We start from the raw sequence: 20257 nt of genomic DNA, 5'->3' as shown, positions 1-20257 counted from the left end.
AGGCTGATCTCCCTGTGCTATGCGCTGCTTCCCACTAGCTATCTGTTTTACATTTGGTAGTGTATATATGTCCATGCCACTCTCTCACTTCGTCCCAGCTTACCCTTCCCCCTTCCTGTGTCCTCAAGTCCATTCTCTACCTTTGTGTCTTTATTCCTGTCCTGCCCCTAGGTTCTTCAGAACCTTTTTTTTTAGATTCCATATATATGTGTTAGCATATGGTATTTGTTTTTCTCTTTCTGACTTACTTCACTCTGTATGACAGACTCTAGGTCCATCCACCTCACTACAAATAACAACTCAATTTTGTTTCTTTTTATGGCTGAGTAATATTCCATTGTATATATGTGCCACATCTTCTTTATCCATTCATCTGTCGATGGACACTTAGGTTGCTTTCGTGTCCTGGCTACTGTAAATAGAGCTGCAATGAACACTGTGGTACATGACTCTTTTTGAATTATGGTTTTCTCAGGGTATATGCCCAGCAGTGGGATTGCTGGGTCGTATGGTAGTTCTATTTGTAGTTTTTTAAGGAACCTCCATACTGTTCTCCATAGTGGCTGTATCAATTTACATTCCCACCAACAGTGCAAGAGGGTTCCCTTTTCTCCACACCCTCTCCAGCATTTATTGTTTGTAGACTTTTTGATGATGGCCATTCTGACTGGTGTGAGGTGATACCTCATTGTAGTTTTGATTTGCATTTCTCTAATGATTAGTGATGTTGAGCATCCTTTCGTGTGTTTGATGGCAATCTGTATATCTTCTTTGGAGAAATGTTTATTTAGATCTTCTGCCCCTTTTTGGATTGGGTTGTTTGCTTTTTTGATATTGAGCTTAATATGCTAGATTTTAAAAGAAATATTAAGATATCTGGTTCACTTCACTACGATGACACTGCAGAATGCATAGTTTAGTCTTCTAAATTTGCACCAAAAGGCTGAGCCCCAGTTATCTTTCCAGTTTTACTCCCCACTGAAAGTTAATAAATTGGCATTCTGATTCTTAACGAGTTTGGGCAGAGTGAATCATTTATCAGGCCCTATTCACTCAGAGGTAAATGAAGTAAGTTGGAATTCCTGAATACTCAAAGCCCAAACATGGTGGTCATCTTCTATTGTTATTTGGTTAGAGGTTTTATCTCCTTTGTGAATAAAATGTCTCAATTCTCTAGTTAGAGGCAACAGCTGTTATTCCTTCTCTCCCTAAACCTTTGTCTTCCAAGCCTAGTACAGTGAACTAGAGGGAGATGGGGAGAGATGAAAGGGCAGATCCCTTATGGAACGGGGGGGGGGGGGGGGGGGGGGGGGGGGAATTTTTTTAATAACCGTGAAGCCATCAGCACCAGGGAAGCAGGGTGCATGCAAAGTCACCCCACCTTTCCTAGCCCTCATTTCATCTTGCCTGTATGGTCGTTCGTTGCTGTCAGTCTCACTCTAGATTCAAATTTCCTGGAGGACAGAGGCGGAGGCTTATGCACCTTTGAACGGACTCTTGTCCCCAGAGCTTGGCATGACGTCTTACCCGCAGCAGATGTGGACCTCAAATGACAGAGATCCAGAATTGCCATGATATCAAGTGCCTGCCTGACCAGCAGCCCCTCACTAATAATTCGTCCTTCCTGGCACTCTCTTCTCCCCAGGGCTGCTTTTCCCACCCTGCGTTTGAGCCCTCATCTCAGCGTGCTGTCATAGCCTGTTCTGTGTTTGTCTCTCCGCAGACTGTGAGCCGAACACGGGTGGGACTAAGTCTTACTCAGCTCGCTGGAACCAAGACCGTAACGTACCTCTCACGGCATAGACACTCCGTGGCTGGTTGCTGAATGAGTGAGTCACCTACAAGTATCAACTTTACTTCTGGAAGCTCTAGAAGGCTGCCATATGATGATTTAGACAAAAGGGGAATTCTTTATATTGACATATGCTCTTGGTGAGTGTTGAGTGACTCAGGTACTCGAGAGACAGCAGTCAGAAATAACTGGGTGGAAAGCAATCTAGGACATCCTTGGGAAATAGCAGGAAATGCCAAGGGAAAGTCAGAGAGATAAAGGGACCTTGGGGATTATTCAGTCTAGTCCCAATGTTTTTCAGATGAGGAAATTGACACTAAGAAAAGGGGAGTGACTTTCCCAAGGCCACACAACCCAACCAGAACCCAGGGCTCTTGGCCCAACTCTTTAACTTATAACGCTGTACCGGAGTGTGGCCAAAAAGGGCAGGCTTGGAATCAGACAGACCTAGATCTAGTCACAGACTGTCCTCCTATTTTCCCCAACCTGTTTCTCTGTCTGGTCCCAACAACACTACTTAAGGAAATAAACCGTGGCCCATTCGTAAGATGGGATACAATGCAGCCATTAAATATAATGTTATTTCTAGAAAACTTTTAACATCAAATATTGTATTAATCATACATACATTATGATTGTATTAATTATTTTGATAAGTATATACGAAAGTAAACTTATTAAAGTATATATACTTCACTTGTTTAATAACTTACCTATATATACTTTAATAAGTATATATAGTATAACTTCCTAGTATATATATTATATTACATATAATATATATACTTTATACTATATATACTGTAATAAGTATATATACTTTACATTAGTTATACTTCAATAAGTATACTTTATATATAAACTTTATACTATATACACTTATTAAAGTATGTATAGTATAAATACTTCCGGTGTACATATAGTATAATTTTACCTCTATAAAAAAACCCTACACATTTATATCTCTTTCTCTGTCTGTGCATACATACACACAAGAGACTGGAAGAAAATACATCCAAATGCTAGTCGTGATCTCTGGCTGATGGAGAGTGAGCCCAGGGCCGACAGGAAGTGAGCCTTGGCTCTCTCTCATTGGACAGGAGAAGCTAGGTTATCTGAAAGGGAGTCTCAGGCCTGAGCCTGGCTGGGTGATTGAGCGAGAAGCCCACTGGTTTGAGTGGGCATTTAGTAGGTACTGGGTCAGATGCAGCAGAAACTGAGACAAGAAATCCAAGCAGTTAAGGTGAGGACAAAGCAGGATCACTTCACAAAGCGGGCATGCTTAGCTGAGAAAGCTGGAAGCAGAAACAAAGATTGGTGGAGAGAAAAACAGGTAAATGCGAGTCTGATCTAAATAAAGGAAGCTGACAGGGTGAGCAGCAGAGCTTGCCCTGAGAGCAGAGTCCCTTGTAAGTAGAAGGCTCACAGTAAACAGCTGTCAGATCAGATATTGAGATTTCACTAGGGAAGTGAGCTGGGCCAAAAGCTTAAGGTTAAACACCTGGGTTAAACACCTGGATTCTCTGGAGAGCCTGGAGTTGGGGCCCTGGGTCTGTCTGGGAATCAGGAGCTCTAACTGAGCCTAGACATTCTTATGGTACAGACCACCCACTCAGCCCCAGTGTGTCACGCCTAGATTTTAGCAAGTAAGATCGATGGAGTGAGGGGTATCAATACTACAAAAGAGGAGTCCTCCTAATTTCCACCTTTCAGTTCCAGATTATGGAAGAAACCAACAATCAAACTATGATTTTTAAGAACCTATAAAAGTAGCACCTTCTCATGTGCCCTGAACCTAAAAAAAAACTAAACCCAGACCTAAAGAATATCAGACGGAGAATTGAGCTCTTACCAGAACAAAATCTTCCTTTTATTTCCAAATAGCTTATCACAGAGTTTCAAGGGAAATGGAAAACTTCTATGGATATTTCTTGCAAACATCATTTTCATGAATCCATGGACAGGAATTGTGTGGGTAATTACTAAGAGCATATGCCTGAACCCTCTGTTACAAAGGGAGTATACAGCAAAGAATAAATGCAGAAAGAGGAAAAGGTAAAGCTTTATAAAATACAGGTAAAAGCAACACAAACTTTATAAACCCATAGAAACTCTCTCAAGTTTGAGTCTGTCTTCAAACTGGCTCAAAGTGATAAAATATCTGTAAACATTTTAATGGTGTTGAATTCTTATTGACTTTATTTACAAAGTTGATTTATGGCCAAATACCTTCACTGTGGGAGTAGCTAAGAGACAAATACTATTTCTTTACCCATAAACAGCACTTCAGCACTTAGCATATTATCTTGCAGGTAACAGACTCTCAACGAACGAACGCAGTTGTGGGACAACCCAACTTGCTCTAACCTTGCAGCCAACACTGGTCACGTAACCCATCTCTACCCAGCAAGTTTAGAAGGAACTCCTCTGGCAATGGCCATGGACCATATATTGATCGTGACATTCTCTGGGATTAGATTCACTGACAAGTTACCATTGACCAGGAAATCAAGGTTAAGGTATAGCTTACTAAAACGAGCCGTCAAGATCAGGAAGGTCAAGACTAAGGTCATCACTGCTACTTACCAATTCCAAGTAATTTTCAAAGAAAAATGACCTGTTGATTTTTCTCCAAAGTACCTGTCACCTTGTTTTTTTTCCCCTAGGTGATTTTTGTTTCTTTACTGTTCTTTCCACTTCTTACCTTCACTTTTGTAAGTTCTCAAGGGCAGCAATGCCAAGAGGAATGTTGTCTGAAAAACTGCAAAGAGAGCCATAGGTTCTGGTTTTCTGAAAAAGATAAATTGCAAAGAAGGGACATTTTATTTAATTTTAGCTGTGAGCAAGTTTCTTTGAACCAACTGCGGAAGGTGATGGCATTAAGGCTCCCGTTCTTCTCTCCTCCTTATGTCCACACCCCCTGTCAATGTGAATTTGGAGTCCCCCCTCGCCCCACAATGAGGTAATTTCCCTGCTCCATCTGACTTGCCTTGGCCCGTAAATGAGGCAGAAGTGATGGTATGCCAGCCTGGAGCCTAGGCCTCAAGAGACTTTATGTATTTCTGCTTGCTCTTTTGTGTTGCCACCTTTGGCATGGAAAGAGCATTTCTGGGCTATTCTACTGGACCCAGGAGGAGGAGAAGCAACACGAGGCAGAGCTGAGCCCCTGAGTTGCTCCAGCAGGGGCCAGCCTCGGTCAGCCAGCAGCCGGCCACGACCCAGCCCAGAGCAGCTGTTCCAAGATGTGCCACTGAGTCTGCGTGGCCATAGACAGCGATCCACCAATCTCTTCAAACCAAGCAAAGGTTGGTGAAGAAAGATAAAGCAGAGAAACAAAAGTTAAATATTACAAACATGGCCACAGTCTCAGAAGAGCTACATCTGAATTAATTCCTCATGGGGGAGTCATCTCCACTCGTCTCCCTCCTTAAAATGTCAGCTGAGAGAAATGAGCACTTGCCGCTGACGGAGACAGGCAGAGTTTCATTGTTCGAGATAATTTCCGGTTTTCCTTGTCTTAGAATAGGGTTGTGAACTACAGGTCAAAGAGTTTCACTGACTCATCAGGTCCTCAGACCACTGGACAATCCGAGGGCACAAGGAGTAAGCCTGGATGGCCTCAAGAAGGCTAAGATGTTCTTCATTTCATAATAAACCTTTAGTCAGGGGAAGTACTGAATTTCACTTTTCTACTTCAAACTCTGACGTATCATGGAGAGAAGCAGAGAAAAATTCAAAGTCTTCTTCTGCCTCCATCTAGTCCCCTTGGGCTTCGTCAGAAGCTCGAAATTCCATGAACCAGATCATTCATTTTCACTGCCCACACCCTCCATTTATTTCCTTTAAATGGCATTTTACAAGAAATGCGGACGACAGTGAAGACAGGAAGAGGGTAACCCAAACCATTCAATTACTTTGGGGTGGTCAAACCTGCTTACGTGGGAGCACAAGTCTGCAAATGACAGCTTTACTTCCTGATCCTTTAAGCACTGCTTTCTGCTACTTCAATGTTTGGCAACAGGTCATCCGTACCGCGCTAAAGTCCCTACTGGCAATTTCAGATAGGTGCCTATTACAACTGCATATCAAAGCCAGGGGAAAACTGACTCAAGAGAAAAGATCTTCTGCTGAGAACCAAAGGGGAGGCAAAGGAAAATGCCATAGTGAAGTGTCTGACACTCACTGTTCATTTCAATATCCATCCAGTCCTGGTCTACGGCACAGGGTCCCGTCCTCCTGGCATTTACGTCACCCAAGGAACACAGGAGCCACTACCATGAGGAGAGCTCATCCCCGCAATTCAAAAGCAGGTGATTCCAGGAAATCCAAAAAGAGGGGATGTATGTGTACATATAGCTGATTCACTTCGCTGTATAGTAGAAACTAACACAACATTGTAAAACAACTATACCCCAATTAAAAAAAAAAAAAAAGCAGGTGATCCCGGGGGTGAGATGCACACTGCCTCGTGTCCTCTGCATGAAAGGGCTATTTAAGATGTTTGTAAAAAGGCGGAGTTTTAGTCAATCAAATATTTGACATATCACAAAAATTAAACAAGTCATGGGGCAGAGAAGCTTAAAACTAGAAGTTGGAGGCCACCTACCAATTAAGGGTAACCAGAAACTAAAGAATACAAGTTGTCATATAACAAAATTGAAAGATAAAGAGTATGTACAAGGGATGCCTTTCTAAGGTCTGAGTATCTCAGGACAGTCTTCGAGAATCACCAGGACAGTCCTGTCTGAAGCCCTGCCCTTTCCCACCGTCTCACACATGGTGGGTTGTGAAGCTGAGGACCTTAATTCGAGCAGCCACTTAGATTTCCTGGTTTTGCTTTCATCAGTTCTGAGGGGCATGGTTTTACACATGCTGGACGGGTGGTAGCCGTGACCCAGTGGCCACCGCCTGCACAGGGCAAAGCGGTCATTTCCAGTGCTGTCACTGGGCAGCCAAGATCCCGAGACTGCAGGCTCCAGACCACCTCAGGACCTTTTGCAGAAGGACTACGAGTCCCAGCCTTGTCTGAAAACCTAAAATCAGAACAGTTCATCGAAACCTGCAGAACAGGAGTCAGCAGATGGGAGAACCTCCCAGAGACCCCTGTGGAGCCCACTTTGGGAAATGCCCTATGAACAGATTTCCCGTAGGCACAGAGCCTGATGCTGCTGGGAAAACACAGACACCAAGGGCTCTGGGCCAGCTTCTTCCAAGCCCCAGGTGACTGCGGCACAGCCCACGTGGTTCCCCTCCACGCCTCCTACGTCCATCCTCCTCGAGTTATCGGACTCTGAGTGCATCAGCTATTTCCCTGTGAGACCCCCAGTAACAGAGGGAAAAGCCTGGAGGTGAGGGAGTGACCTGTGCAGAGATCCTGAGGTGGCAGAGCGCTGGGCATATAGTCAAGGAACAACACGGAGCCGGGCGTTGGCGCGGGCGAGGAGGTGAGTGACAGGACCAATCACAGGGCACGCGGGGAGTCAGGGCAGACAGGGCAAGCGCTTTAGGGACTTTGGCTTCTACTCTGAGTGAGATGGGAGCCACTGGGTAGTTTTAAACAAAGGAGTAACGCGGTCTACCTTATATTGTACAGGAAGGACCCCGCAATGAAGACACTGAAGGGGGCAAGAGTGGCAGGAGGGAGTGCAGGTGGAGGTCACGGCCATAGTCCAGGGGAGACTGATGCTGGCTTAGACCCAGCAGGGGGGACTGCAGTGGCCTTGGGAACGGTGATGAAACGGGAGAGATTTTAAAGATAGAGCTGGCAGGGTGTGCGGGGTGGTTACAAAGTGAGACATCATGGATGGCTCCAAGAATTTTGGCCTGAGTCCCTGGGAAAATGGAATCACCATTAATGGAGAAGCAGAAGAATGATTTCGTGGGCTGTATCAAGGACCCAACTTGCGACATCTCAATTTGAAATGCTCATTTGATATCCAAGTGGCGATGTCAAGTAGCTAGCTGGATACATCATGTGGAGGGGCCATGGGAGGGGTCGTGGCTGGGGGTATAAATCCAGGCATGCTTGGTGCATACAAATAGTACTTAAAGCCATAGGACTGGAAGATCTTCAAGAGGGCGTACAGACAGGAAAGAGAAAGAGGTCCGAGCACACAGCTCTGGGGTGCTCTACACCCTACACTACGCCCCCTTATGCAGATCAAAATGAAAATCCAAGATTAGGCCAGGCTTTCCCACATCACCTCAAGGACGAGGGCTGGTGAGTCCTTCAGCATCACGCGGCTGCTTGGCACGTTCCCCTGCAGATGCTCAGGGTGCACCAAGCAGGGTTTGGTTTTTCCTCTGAAGCTCTGCTTCTGACCCGAGAGAGGCTACCCAGCTCTCCCACTCATTCAACAGGCTTTCTCTCTCCACAACCATGAGCAAGGAGCATTGCCACGTCCACTTTCCAGTAAGAAAAGGAAGTCTGGGAAGTACAAAGTGGCAGAATTCAGAAAGGAAAAATACTTTCCTGCCTCATCCGCATGACTTTGTCCTTTCCCAAATCTGTTCTCTCTCTTTTTAAAAAAAATTTCCCCAGTGTTTTAAAATTGAGGTATAGTTGAGGGAATTCCCTGGCGGTCCAGTGGTTAGGACTCAGCACTCTCACTGCCGGGGCCCAGGTTCAATCCCTGGTCGGCAAACTAAGATTCCCATAAGGTGCACAGTGCGGCCAAAAAGAAAAAAAGAAAAGAAGAAGTACAGTTGATTTACAATACTGTGTTAGTTTCAGGCATAGAGTAAGTTTATGTGTGTGTGTGTGTGTGTGTGTGTGTGTGTATATAGAGAGAGATTATTTTCCATTATAGGTTATTACAAGATACTGAATATAGTTCCCTATGCTACACAGTAATTCCTTGTTGCTTATCTATTTTATATATAGTAGTTTGTATATGTTATTAGGATTATGGGATTAACAAATCCAGACAAAATCTGTTCTTTATTTTTATTTTTCAGATCTCCATTATTCCTACCCAGACTATGAGCTGCTCGAGGACAGGTCTAGATCTTGTTCCCCGTGTCTATCACAGTACCAGAACACAGCCGCTACCCAGTCAACATCCAGTAAATGAACAAAAACTTGTACCAATTTTCTTGCATTCTCTCTTCCTTGCTTTCAATTTTATTTTAATTAAAATAGATTCTTTTTCAGACCCTTCTACATTTTCTGTTGCCAAATGTTGCCAAATACATAGTCTTTCATTGACATTCCTTCTCTGGAGGAAAAAGGGAGGAAAGAAGAAAAATTACCCACTCCTTCTGTAGAACTTGTCATTCAAATCTTGTCTCTCTGCAAAAAGAAGATGCCTTTGAATATCTCTCATGTGTAATACTACACTTGAGGGATATTCAAATATCTACTACATGTGTAATGAAAACTACATGTGTAATGAAAACACAGCTTATGAAAAATCTGCCCCTCTTTGCCCCTCTTCACCAGCGCTTCCTGTTCTGTCATTACTGAAATATTTATTCCTGAGAAGTTTCCCCACCGCAAATAATCCCCATGGGGAGCAGCTTAATCGGTCACTTGCTTCCCAAGAGCATGGGTGTGTTGCCAAACTCTTCAAAATTGGCTGGGTGTCCCAATGATGTCATATGCAAATACTATTTTAAAGAAGAAGCTGTTCAAGTAGGACACGTGCTCCGTGTGTGTACCTTGTGAAAGAGTTCTATGCGGCAGTACAAAGAGTTGCATGCCACTTCATGGAGGATGCCCACATTTTCCAGGTTCTGTTCTTTTTTTTTTTTTTTAAGAGCCCTGCCATTTGTTTTTCGGAGCCGCTTTGAAAGGGCCTCCACCGTTACAGCATAGGATTGATTACCCACAAGGTTTCACCCCAATTCCACCACCCCTTCCTCCTTAAGTATCCATCACTCGGAGGCACACGCAGGGTTCAAGCACTTCTTCCCCGCCCTCTAAACCTACCCAGTTAAGTGTTTCTACTAGTTTTGTAAGGTCAATCCTGATTTATGAGACTGAATTGACTCACAGCTCATCTTCTTTTTTTAAGCAATGTTTAGTTAATGATTCTTGGAATCTGTGATTTCAGATAGCAGTAAAGTTGAGTCTCTAAGTTGTATGTGAAGTCAAAGAAACAACTGGAAAACCTGGATCCAAGGAATATTTTGGACCCAGAGAATATGTAGGCATTTAGTAAATGCTAAAGGTGATACTTCATTTGAGAAAAGATACATTATTCACCCAAATGGTACTGGAACGATGTACTAACCCAGACATGTATGGGAAAAGGAAGCTGTAACAGTTATGTACAGGTGCTCTGACATAAGACTACTTAGGGTCTAATCCCCCCCTCTGGCACTTAATAACTATATGACTATAGACAAGTTACTTAAACCATCTAGGCTTTGATTTTCTTTTCTGTAAAATGAGAATAAGTAACCTACCTCATAGGATTGCCATGAGGATCAAATAAGATTATGAGAACAAACACACAGTAAATCCAATTAATGTTAATTTGATCATTATTGCTACTGCTTCATTTCCTTCCAACAAAATAAAATCCAGATGAACAAAGATGTAAATGCAAGACCATTAGCTTTACTAGAATAAACAGAGAACTCATAAAACTCAACATCAAAAAAACAAACAAGCCAATTAAAAAATGGTCAGAGGGCCTGAATAGACATTTTTCCAAAGAAGACATACGGATGGCCAATAGGCACATGAAAAGATGCTCAACATCACTAATCATCAGGGAAATGCAAATCAAAACCACAATGAGTTATCACCTCACACCTGTCAGAATGGCTACCATCAAAATACAACAAATAGCAAATGCTGACAAGGATGTGAAGAAAAGGGAACCCTCTTGCATTGTTGATGGGAATGTAAATTGGTGCAGCCACTATGGAAAACAGTTTGGAGGTTCCTCAAAAAATTAAAAATAGAACTACCACATGATCCAGTAATTCCACTTCTGGGTATTTATCTGAAACAAATGAAAACACTAATTTTAAAGGATGTATGCACCCCTATGTTCATTGCAGCATTATTTACAATAGTCAAGATATGGAAGCAACCCAAGTGCCCATCAAAAGATAAATGGATAAAGAAGATGTGGCATATGTACACAATGGAACATTACTTAGCCATAAAAAAGAATTCAATCTTGGCATTTGCAACATGAATGGACCTAAAGGTTATTATGATAAGTAAAATAAGTCAGAGAGAGGAAGACAAATACCATGTAATTTCACTTATAATGTGGAATCTAAAAACTATAATAAATGAACAAATATAACTCAACAGAAACAAAGTTGTAGATAGACAGAACAAATAGGTGGTTGCTAGAGGGGAGGGTTTGGGGGGAGGAGAGAAATAGGGGAGGGAGATTAAGGTATATAAACTTTCAATTACAAAACAAATGAGTCACAGGTATGAAATGTACAGTGTGGGGAATATAGTCAACAATTATGTAATATCTTTGTATGGTGACAGATGACTAGACTTATGGCGAACACTGGAAATGTACAGCAATACTGAATCACCATGTTGTGTATTAGGAACTAACATAGTGTTGTACGTCGATTACACTTCAAAAACAAACTATTAGAAAAAGAGATCAGATTTGTAGCTACCAGAGGCAGGGAGTAGGGGGAGGGGGAATTGGAGGAAGGCAGGCAAAAGGTACAAATTTCCAGTTATGAGACAAATAAATATGAGGGATGTAATATGCAGCATGATAAAGATAATTAATGGTGATGTACATTACATATGAGAGTTATTAAGAGAGTAAATCCTAAGAGTTTTCATCACAAGGAAGATATTTTCTCTATTTCTTTAATTATGTATTTATATGAGATGATGGATGTTCACTAAACTTACTGTAATCATCACTTCATGATGGATGTAAGTTAAACCATTATGTGTAACCCTAAACTTATAGAGTGTTGTATGTCAATTATATCTCAGTAAAAATGGAAGAAAAAAATTACTAGAATAAAACATAGGTGAATATTTGTATAATCTGTCCAAGCATGATATGAAACCAGAAGCAAGAAAAGGTAAAGACTGCTATACCAATCAAATGAATATTGAAAATTTTTAGTGATATAATAGGTCCAAAACCAAACTGGGAACAATAGTTTCAATACTTACGTCACAAGGTTACTATCCCTAATATATAAAGAGCTCTTAGAAATCAATAAGAAAAAGACAAGAAATTCCATAGAAAAACTGGCAAATGACATGATTATGTAATTCACAGAAAAGAAAGAAATATCAATAACCAAAAAGAGAAAAAAGAAAAACTGGACACTATCACTAATAATTAAATACACGCAAATTAAAGCAGTAGTCGTGTATATCTCTGTGTGTGTCTGTGTGGTGTCCAATTGGCAAAGCTTAAAAAGGTCTTAATACCTAGCACTGGTAAGAGTTTGAAAAAGTAGGCATTGCTACTTACTGATGGTCAAAAAGCACAACTTTAACAAGGTCAATTTGGCAATATCTATTAAAATTTTAGTATGCATTATCTTTGATGCAGAAATACTATTTCTGGAATTTTGTCTTCTGTTCATTGTAACATTGTTTTTATTGAGGAAAAAATGAAAACAATCTAAATATCCATCCAAAGAAAGTAGAAAATTTAATTATGGTGCATTTCTACAAAAGAATATTATCAAGCTGTTAAAAAGGATGAACTAGAATCATGTGTTGACATGGAAGAATGTCCAGAAAATATTGAATGAAAAAGCAAGTTTCAGAAGTGTGCAGAAAACCACCTCTAGAAGAGAAGTGTGGCAACCGTACAGCTATGCCACTCAGAGCTCCCTTCGAAGGAACGTACTGCATAGCTCCTGACAGCCTCCATTGCCACACCTTTGGATCCACTGCACATTCACACCCAAGCCCACAGTCCCCCCTGGCTGCTCCCATCAAATATCAAACCAAGTCTTCTCCACCCGACACGGGGCTCCTCTAATAGACAACCTTTGATCAAAGCCTCCCCATCCCTGGCTGGAACTTTCTCAGAGCCGCACTGTAGCTGGAAGCTCTTCCTTTCCAATCTTCCTTCTTCCCTATCCCCTTTCACAGGGCTCAAACCTGCAGTGGGTTTGGAAGTGCTCTCTGCCTATTCCTGCTCCCTTTTCCCTTTATCCTTCACAATGCTTTCCCAAAAGATCTCCTGCACATCTATTTCTGCCTTGCTGTCTTCTACTTGAAGGATCCAAACTGGCCCCAAAAGACACCCAACTACAAAGAGTTATAAATTTAGAGCTTGTGTGGGGGAAGGGAAGCGAGTAGGATGAGAGAAATTATAGATCTCTCTCAAGTTATGTAATTCTGCAACACAAAGCATTCTTTAAAACATGTGTGTGCATGTGTGTGTGTATGTGTGTTTTACAAATATTGGGTTCAGTCTTGTGCAAGTACTGGCAATTCCATTATTTCCAAACATATATCCCAACAGGGGTAAACTAGTCAAAAGTGTTTTGTGATTCAAATCCAGCCCACAGCTGTCAAACAGACCGGAAAAAAGGTTGATATTTTTTAGATATTGAATCAGTCTATGAGGGTGTCAGGTATTTCCCTACAAAAAAAATGTGATCTCTCAGGTCCTGAGAAAATGCAGGCACTTTACTAATGCATTTTCAAACACAGAAAGTAACCAATGTCCCAGATAGAAAAACATACTGCCATCCTCTTTAGACAGACGGGCACACTAGGTTGAGATTAACTTGCTCAAAGTCCCCTGTTAGGAAGACTGGGAGTAGAGAGAATTGACTAAGAGATAATGTGATGTGTGAGAAATTTACTCACATGAGAGTGTAGCTCCTGTTGATTTACCTCTTCTCAAGATCTGTCACACACTGTTCTCATACAGCAGAACCTCAGTCCATGTTTTCCAAGAGTTCTTTTTAATCTTACATTTAATCTTACGTTTTTCCAAGTGTTCCTTATGTCTTATGTTTTTCTCTTTGCTAAGACACTTGTAATTCTGGCTTTCCTATCAGCTGACTTACATTTCATACTCAGACTGGATATATTTTATGTGGCTGTCTTCATCATAAATCAACAGTTTTAAATAATCCACATAGTTAATTGTCTCAGTGATTTCAGATCTAAGAATAGAATTTGTTGTTATATTTAGCACTTTCACTAACTCTCTTTTCATAAGGAAAAAAAAAGAAAAAGAAGAAAGGAAGGCAGGGAGGAAGGAAGAAAGGAAACAGCATAAATATAATTTAGTTCTTTAGCATATAATATTAAAAGAAAGCAATTTACAAGTCATGTCAATCATATTTATCCCCAAAGGAAATACTGTCACTAGTAGCATAATTTTAAATATCAGTGAGAGACTACATATGCAAAGTGTGGGATAAAAATCTGCATTTAAACAAGATCCCCAGGTGATGCAAATACACACTGAAGTTTGAGAAGCACTACTATATTCAATATTTATTACATATTTTTGTCTCCTAGGACACCATGGATATATGAAGGAGAAGATTTACCAATTCTTGCTCTGACAAGGCACACTGCAGTGCCCACAGCAGGATAGGAAGGGAAATGTGAAAATGATCCCAGCTAGCACGTACTGGGTGCTAACACTCTGCTAGGTGCTCTGCTAAGTGATTCACATGCATTTATTAATAGAATCCTTATAATAGCCCCCTGAAAAGAGATTCAATTATTATCCCCATACAAAGATAGGGAAATTAAGGCTAAGAAAGGCTAAAAGTAACCTGTCCAGGTTGACACAGTCAATTCAGAGCTTGAGCCATGTGAGTCACTCCCTAGTCACATCACACTGCTTCCTGCATGTGTGAAGGGCATACGACAATCGACATTAAGGCATAAAAAAATTACTGATAATTAGAAGGCCAAGAAAATCTTAAGAAAAATTCCAATAGGATTTTATTAAACTTGACAAGTTATCTGTAAAGTTTATACAAAATGAAAATGTATGAGAATCACTTTCAAAAAACGTTCTGAGGGAAAAAACTACAAATATATACTCCTAGATATAAAAATATACCATCAAGCTGTAGCATTTAACACAGGTGATACTGGCAGAAGAAGAGACAAAAATAGATCAGTGAAATAGGGTAGAATCCTGAAACAGGGCCTTATATAAACAGTAATTTATTTTACTGTAAAAACAGAATTTCAAATGAGTTAGAAAAAAGTTGTATGATTAAATAAACGGTATTGGATCAACTGCTTAAAACTTAAGAAAAAAGTTAAGTTACATTTTACCTTTCACCTTATACAAAAATCTGATATTTTGAAGAGCTAAATGTAAAACCAAAATGATAAAAGTATTAGAAAAAAAAACTTAAAAATAATTTTTAGGTGAAAAAGACCTTTCTAAGCTAGACAAAGCACAGAAAGCATAAGATTGCAGAGTTGATTACACAAACATTTAAAACTTCTGTGCAGCAAAAGATAGTCAAAAATAAAAGCATTGGGCTTCCCTGGTGGCACAGTGGTTGAGAATCCACCTGCCAACGCAGGGGACATGGGTTCGATCACTGGTCTGGGAGGATCCCACATGCCGCAGAGCAACTAAGCCCGTGTGCCACAACTACTGAGCCTGCGCTCTACAGCCCGTGAGCCACAACTACTGAGCCAACGTGCCACAACTACTGAGCCCGTGCGCCACAACTACTGAAGCCTGCACGCCTAGAGCCCGTGCTCCGCAACAAGAGAAGTCACTGCAGTGAGAAACCCGCACACCGCAACGAAGACCCAATGCAGCCAAAAATAACAAATAAATAAATAAATTTATTAAAAAAATAAAATAAATAAAAGCATTATGAATGGATAAGCAGAATGTGGTATACATAAACAATGGAATATTATTCAGCCTTAAAAAGGAAGGAAATTCTGACACATGCTACAGCATGGATGAGCCTTGAGGACATTTTGCTAAGTGAAATAAGCCAGTTACAAAAAGGCAAAGACTATATGATTCCTCCATTTATATGAGGTACCTGGAGTATTTGAATGCATAGAGATAGAAAGTAGAATGATGGTTGTCAGGGGTTGGGGAGAGGGGGAATGGGGAATTATTGTCTAATGGGTACAGAGTTTCAATTTTGCAAGATGAAGAGTTCTGGAGATGAATGGTGGTGATGGTTGCACAACAGTATGAATGTACTTAACGACACAGACCTGTATACTTAAAATGATTAAAATGGTAAATTTTATATTATGTATTTTACCATAATAAAAAAAATTTGGAAAATGAGCATTACACTAGAAGAAATATTTGCATCATCTACAACAGACAAAAGATTAAGAAACTGAGTACCTGTAGAGCTTCTGCAGTAAATAGAAATAAGAGAAAGCAACTCAGTAGAAAAGTGAGCGAAGGATATGCAGAGGTAATTGACAGGAGACACATGACCCATCAATATTGTGTTTAGAAATATTAAATTGCAGCAATAATCAGCAAAATGCAAATTAAAATGCCTTATTGGGTTTCACTCATTTACCGGATTTGAAAATTTAAATTAAAAAAAAAGAGATAACACCTGGTTTTAGGAAGGATGAGGGAAATAGATTCTCATGGGCTGAGTTTAAATTAGTACCTGGGGTGGGTCAGTGGTGCAATTTGAAGGGTTATATCTATCAAGTTGAAAAATGGATAAACCCTTTCACCCACAAATCTCTCTCCTAGGATATTATACTCAGGCTTAAGCACAAAGATGAATGCCCAATCTTCCCTGAAGCACTGTTGCTAATGCTGAATAATTTTAAACAACTCAAATGTCCATCAATAAGGGAAAGGATGAATAAATGTCTCTAATTAAAATAACAAGAAATAAGAATAAGCATTATTACTTTAGAATAACATGTAGCCATTAGCAAAAGAGGTACATACAGAGATGTTAGATCTCTAAGACTTGGGGGTGAAAAAGTAAGCTGCACAATGATAGTAAGATCTCATTTACATATATTAAAACATAGTGTAGGGCTTCCCTGGTGGCACAGTGGTTGAGAATCTGCCTGCCAATGCAGGGGACACGGGTTCGAGCCCTGGTCCGGGAAGATCCCACATGCCACGGACTAGCTAAGCCTGTGCACCACAACTACTGAGCCTGAGCTCTAGAGCCTGGGAGCCACAACTACTGAGCCCACCCACCACAACTACTGAAGCCCGCGCGCCTAGAGCCTGTGCTCTGCAACAAGAGAAGCTACCGCAATGAGAAGCCCACGCACCACAACAAAGAGTAGCTCCCACTCACCACAACTAGAGAAAGCCCGTGTGCAGAAACGAAGACCCAACAAAGCCAAAAATAAATAAATAAATAAATAAATAAATAGATAATTGTACAATTTTAAAAAAAGAAAAATATCTTTAAAAAAGCATAGTGTATATATACATATTATGCAATTGTACAGAAAAGAAAAAACTTGGAATAGTGGGTACCAACCTGAACTTACCCTCTTCTGAGTGGGAGTAGGAGTGACCAAGGTTCTGCATTTCATTTCATATAGTTCGTATATATATTCACTTATTATTTGCATTATTTTTAAAACACAAAAGTAAAATAGACAACCTTGTAAAAGCAAGGACACAGCTGCTGGAGAAGAAACTTGTGCTTTACAGAGCAAGGAAGGTTGCTTGGAGGGAGGCGTATTTCTCACAAAATCTTATTTGTCTTATATTTCTGCCTTTCATATAGTTTTTTCAATCAAGGAGGACTTCCTCCACCAGGGAAAAGAGAGCCAGGGCTCACTGTTCCTGTAAGTGAGCAAGATGACACTCACTCAGTTTTCCTTCCACCCAAGCCAAAAATCCTCCCAGAAGGAAAACACACGCCTTCCTCCTGTCAAATCACAGTACCACCGATTCCTCTTTCAACACCCTGATAGTTTTCCTGATTTGGTTCCTTTTTCAGGACAAAAGGGTTACAAGAAACAACAGAGACTCTGGAACACCTCTGTGCACCCCTGTAGATGTTCCTGCTCTTTCAGGTTAAAGACAGGGGTAGAAGGAAAAGACCCAGTGTGTAAGCGTTCTCCCCCGTGTGGCTCCAGTCCCCGTTGGACACCTAAGACCAGCCCTTTCCTCTCAAGGTGGCCTTTGATACAGAAGCTTTAGACACATGTGCTGAGACAAGAGGAGGCAGAACAGGTACCACAAGGAGGCAAGTTACAGCTGAGAATTAGCTCTGCCCAACAATCACGTTAGCTGGTGAGCTCCCTGCCACTGGAGGCATTCTAACAATACTGAACGCTCTCGGGGAGATGCCAAACTTAGCATGCCCTGAAGATTCTGAGTAGGCAGATGAAGCTGGAGTCCAGCGCTTTGAAAAGCTTCAAGAATGATTCTAAGACACAGCTAAGTTTGGGAACCCCTGGCCACTATGACCCTCTGGGGCCCTTCAGCTTCAAGGGTCTCTGAGTGCATTTTAAAGCAGCCCAGGAGAGAGACAAAGCAGGACAATGATGAAGCACCACGAGTGGGGTGGGGTGGGAGACACTCCAAAAAGGGTCCTAGAGTTTGAGGCACAACACAGTGGTTATAAGCAGATTCCAAAGCCAAATCCTGACTCTGTCACCTGCTAGCTGTGTGACCACAGACAAGTTACTTAACTTCTCTGGGTCTCAGTTTTCTCACTGATAAAATCAGAATGAGAAAACTGCTACCTACCTCACTGGTGAAGCTTAAATCGTCTAGCATATGTACAGTACTTAGAATAGTGCCTGGTCCCATAGCAAGTGTGAACCATTATCATTTTGCAGAGGAGGAGACAGAGGCTGAGGCCATAAAGTTAACCTGACCCAAGTCCCAAAGTCAGTCTAGACTTGAGAATAAGACCCAGAGCTTCTTTCCTTCTAGCTCAAATGAAATACACTACATTCAGTTCTGTCCTATCCTCCGCCTACATCGACCCCTCTTGAGTTGGAGAATAAGCTTGTTCAGTCTTCAGGCTTGTCAGTTACCAGGCGTCCCTTCTCCGTGGCTCGGCGCACTGTGCTTCCCACCACAGGACAGGCAGGCAGGACGGATGGATGCGTGAGCGGGCCAAGCACTGTCACGAAAGGGCTCTCGGTGTCAGAGGCAAAGCCCCGCGCTTCGCGACGTCAGTGCCACCGCGGCCAGCTCTACGGTCTTGGACAAGTTATTGAACCCCTCCGTGCTTTTTGCCTAGGAAAGGTTTGTCTATAAAAGGGTGAGGGGTGGGTTAGTTACAAATGCAAGGCTCCCACCGCCCAGCCAGACACCTCGGCGCTCCTTCCATTCGCTTGGCGTCTACCGCAGACACCTCCCCGGGATTTCCCGCTCCACCTGCGCGTGAGCGCCTCCCGCTTCCAGGTGTAAATAGAGACCGGGTGGAGGCAGATCGCGGACTGCGAGAGGAATGACTGTCAGGTGGGAGTTAAGGGAGCGTGCGGGGAGGCTGGAGACAGCAGTTCACTCTGGAGTGCTGGGAGAGAGGCAAACGTGGGTCAAATGGGAATTTTAACTACCAACTACCTGCGAAAGAGGCGGTGGGATGGCGAACGTAAAAGCAGGGTAGGAACCGTCGTGGTGTCCCCAGCAGCGTGCGCTCTGGGAAGAATTCGTATTCCAGTGTTACGCACCAGGCCGGCGCGCCACGGGTGAGGACCCCTCAAAGCACCGTCTCGGAGCAGAGCGAACCCCGAACCAAAGCAAACGCGGGGCCTCGGCGGCGCCGAGCAGGGGAGAAGACGGCTGAGCTCCGGGCCGCGTCCAGCCGGGAAGGGCCGGCAAAGGGGTCGGATTTTTCCCGACGCCACCCGGGTCCGTCCGTCGGAAGAGCCACGGAGGGAGGCGGGGCGCGCGGAGGGGAGCGGGACGGGCGGTCGGGTGGGTACTCACCCCGCGGGCGGAAGGCTCCGCGAGCCGGTCTGAGTCGTCGGCGTGGCTGCCGCCCCGGTGCGAGGCGGGGGCGAGCGCGGGTGTGGAGTTGCAGGGCCGGCCCCGCGCCCGGGCTATGAATCAGCTGCGGGGCGCGCGCCCAGGGGCGGGAGTTACGGGAAAGCCGCGGGGGAGGGCAGAGGGCCGAGGACTTTTGCAATTTCCCGTCTCGCTGCGCACTCTTGGCACTCCTGGGACCCACAGGAATTCGCCTCCTTTGGGTCCCCGGGGGGAGCGGACGGGACCCTGCAGAGGTGCGGGCCCCCGGACGCGGCGGCCGGGGGGAAAGGAAGTGGGAGAGGCCTGGAAAGGAAAAGTGGAAACCGAAAACTCGGCGAGCCGGGCATCACGCCCCCGTGCCGCGCTGCGGACCCCGCCGGCCGGCCACCCAGCGGGCGCGGAGCGAAGCCGGTGGGATCCCGCGGGGCCACTTGTTATCCCAACCTAGAGGCAGAACCTCTGGGCTCCGGGGCAGAAAGTCTTTGGGTAAAAGACAAGCGCCCCAGGCAAACTTCTTACTGTGTTTCCGTTTGGCGTTCAGAGCAATACAAATAAAAAGTAGAGTTCTAGGATCCTGCTTCGCGTTCCTCTCTAGAAA

The 20257-nt window shown here is 43.0% G+C and overlaps 1 protein-coding gene across 4 annotated transcripts in view; it reads right to left on the bottom strand.

The window, feature by feature from the left end:
• OSMR (oncostatin M receptor) overlaps positions 1-19735 on the bottom strand; it is a 56663-nt gene extending 36928 nt beyond the window's left edge. For 3 of the 4 annotated variants that reach the window (XM_036846935.1, XM_036846937.1, XM_036846941.1), the window contains exons 1-2: positions 19621-19735; positions 4497-4582 (exon numbers count right to left, since the gene is read on the bottom strand). In XM_036846935.1, the coding sequence (XP_036702830.1) occupies positions 4497-4569 (73 nt within the window). In that variant the 5' untranslated portion in view covers positions 4570-4582; positions 19621-19735. Of the gene's footprint in view, positions 1-4496; positions 4583-19254; positions 19544-19620 lie in introns of those variants that run through there. The other variant, XM_036846936.1, reaches the window with a different exon arrangement.
• Positions 19736-20257: the final 522 nt, after the last annotated feature.

This window comes from Balaenoptera musculus, chromosome 3, assembly GCF_009873245.2.
Source record: "Balaenoptera musculus isolate JJ_BM4_2016_0621 chromosome 3, mBalMus1.pri.v3, whole genome shotgun sequence".
Classification (NCBI taxonomy): Eukaryota; Metazoa; Chordata; class Mammalia; order Artiodactyla; family Balaenopteridae; genus Balaenoptera; species Balaenoptera musculus.
Note: the sequence above shows the minus strand (reverse complement) of the source record. Positions and strands in the feature narration are given on the sequence as shown.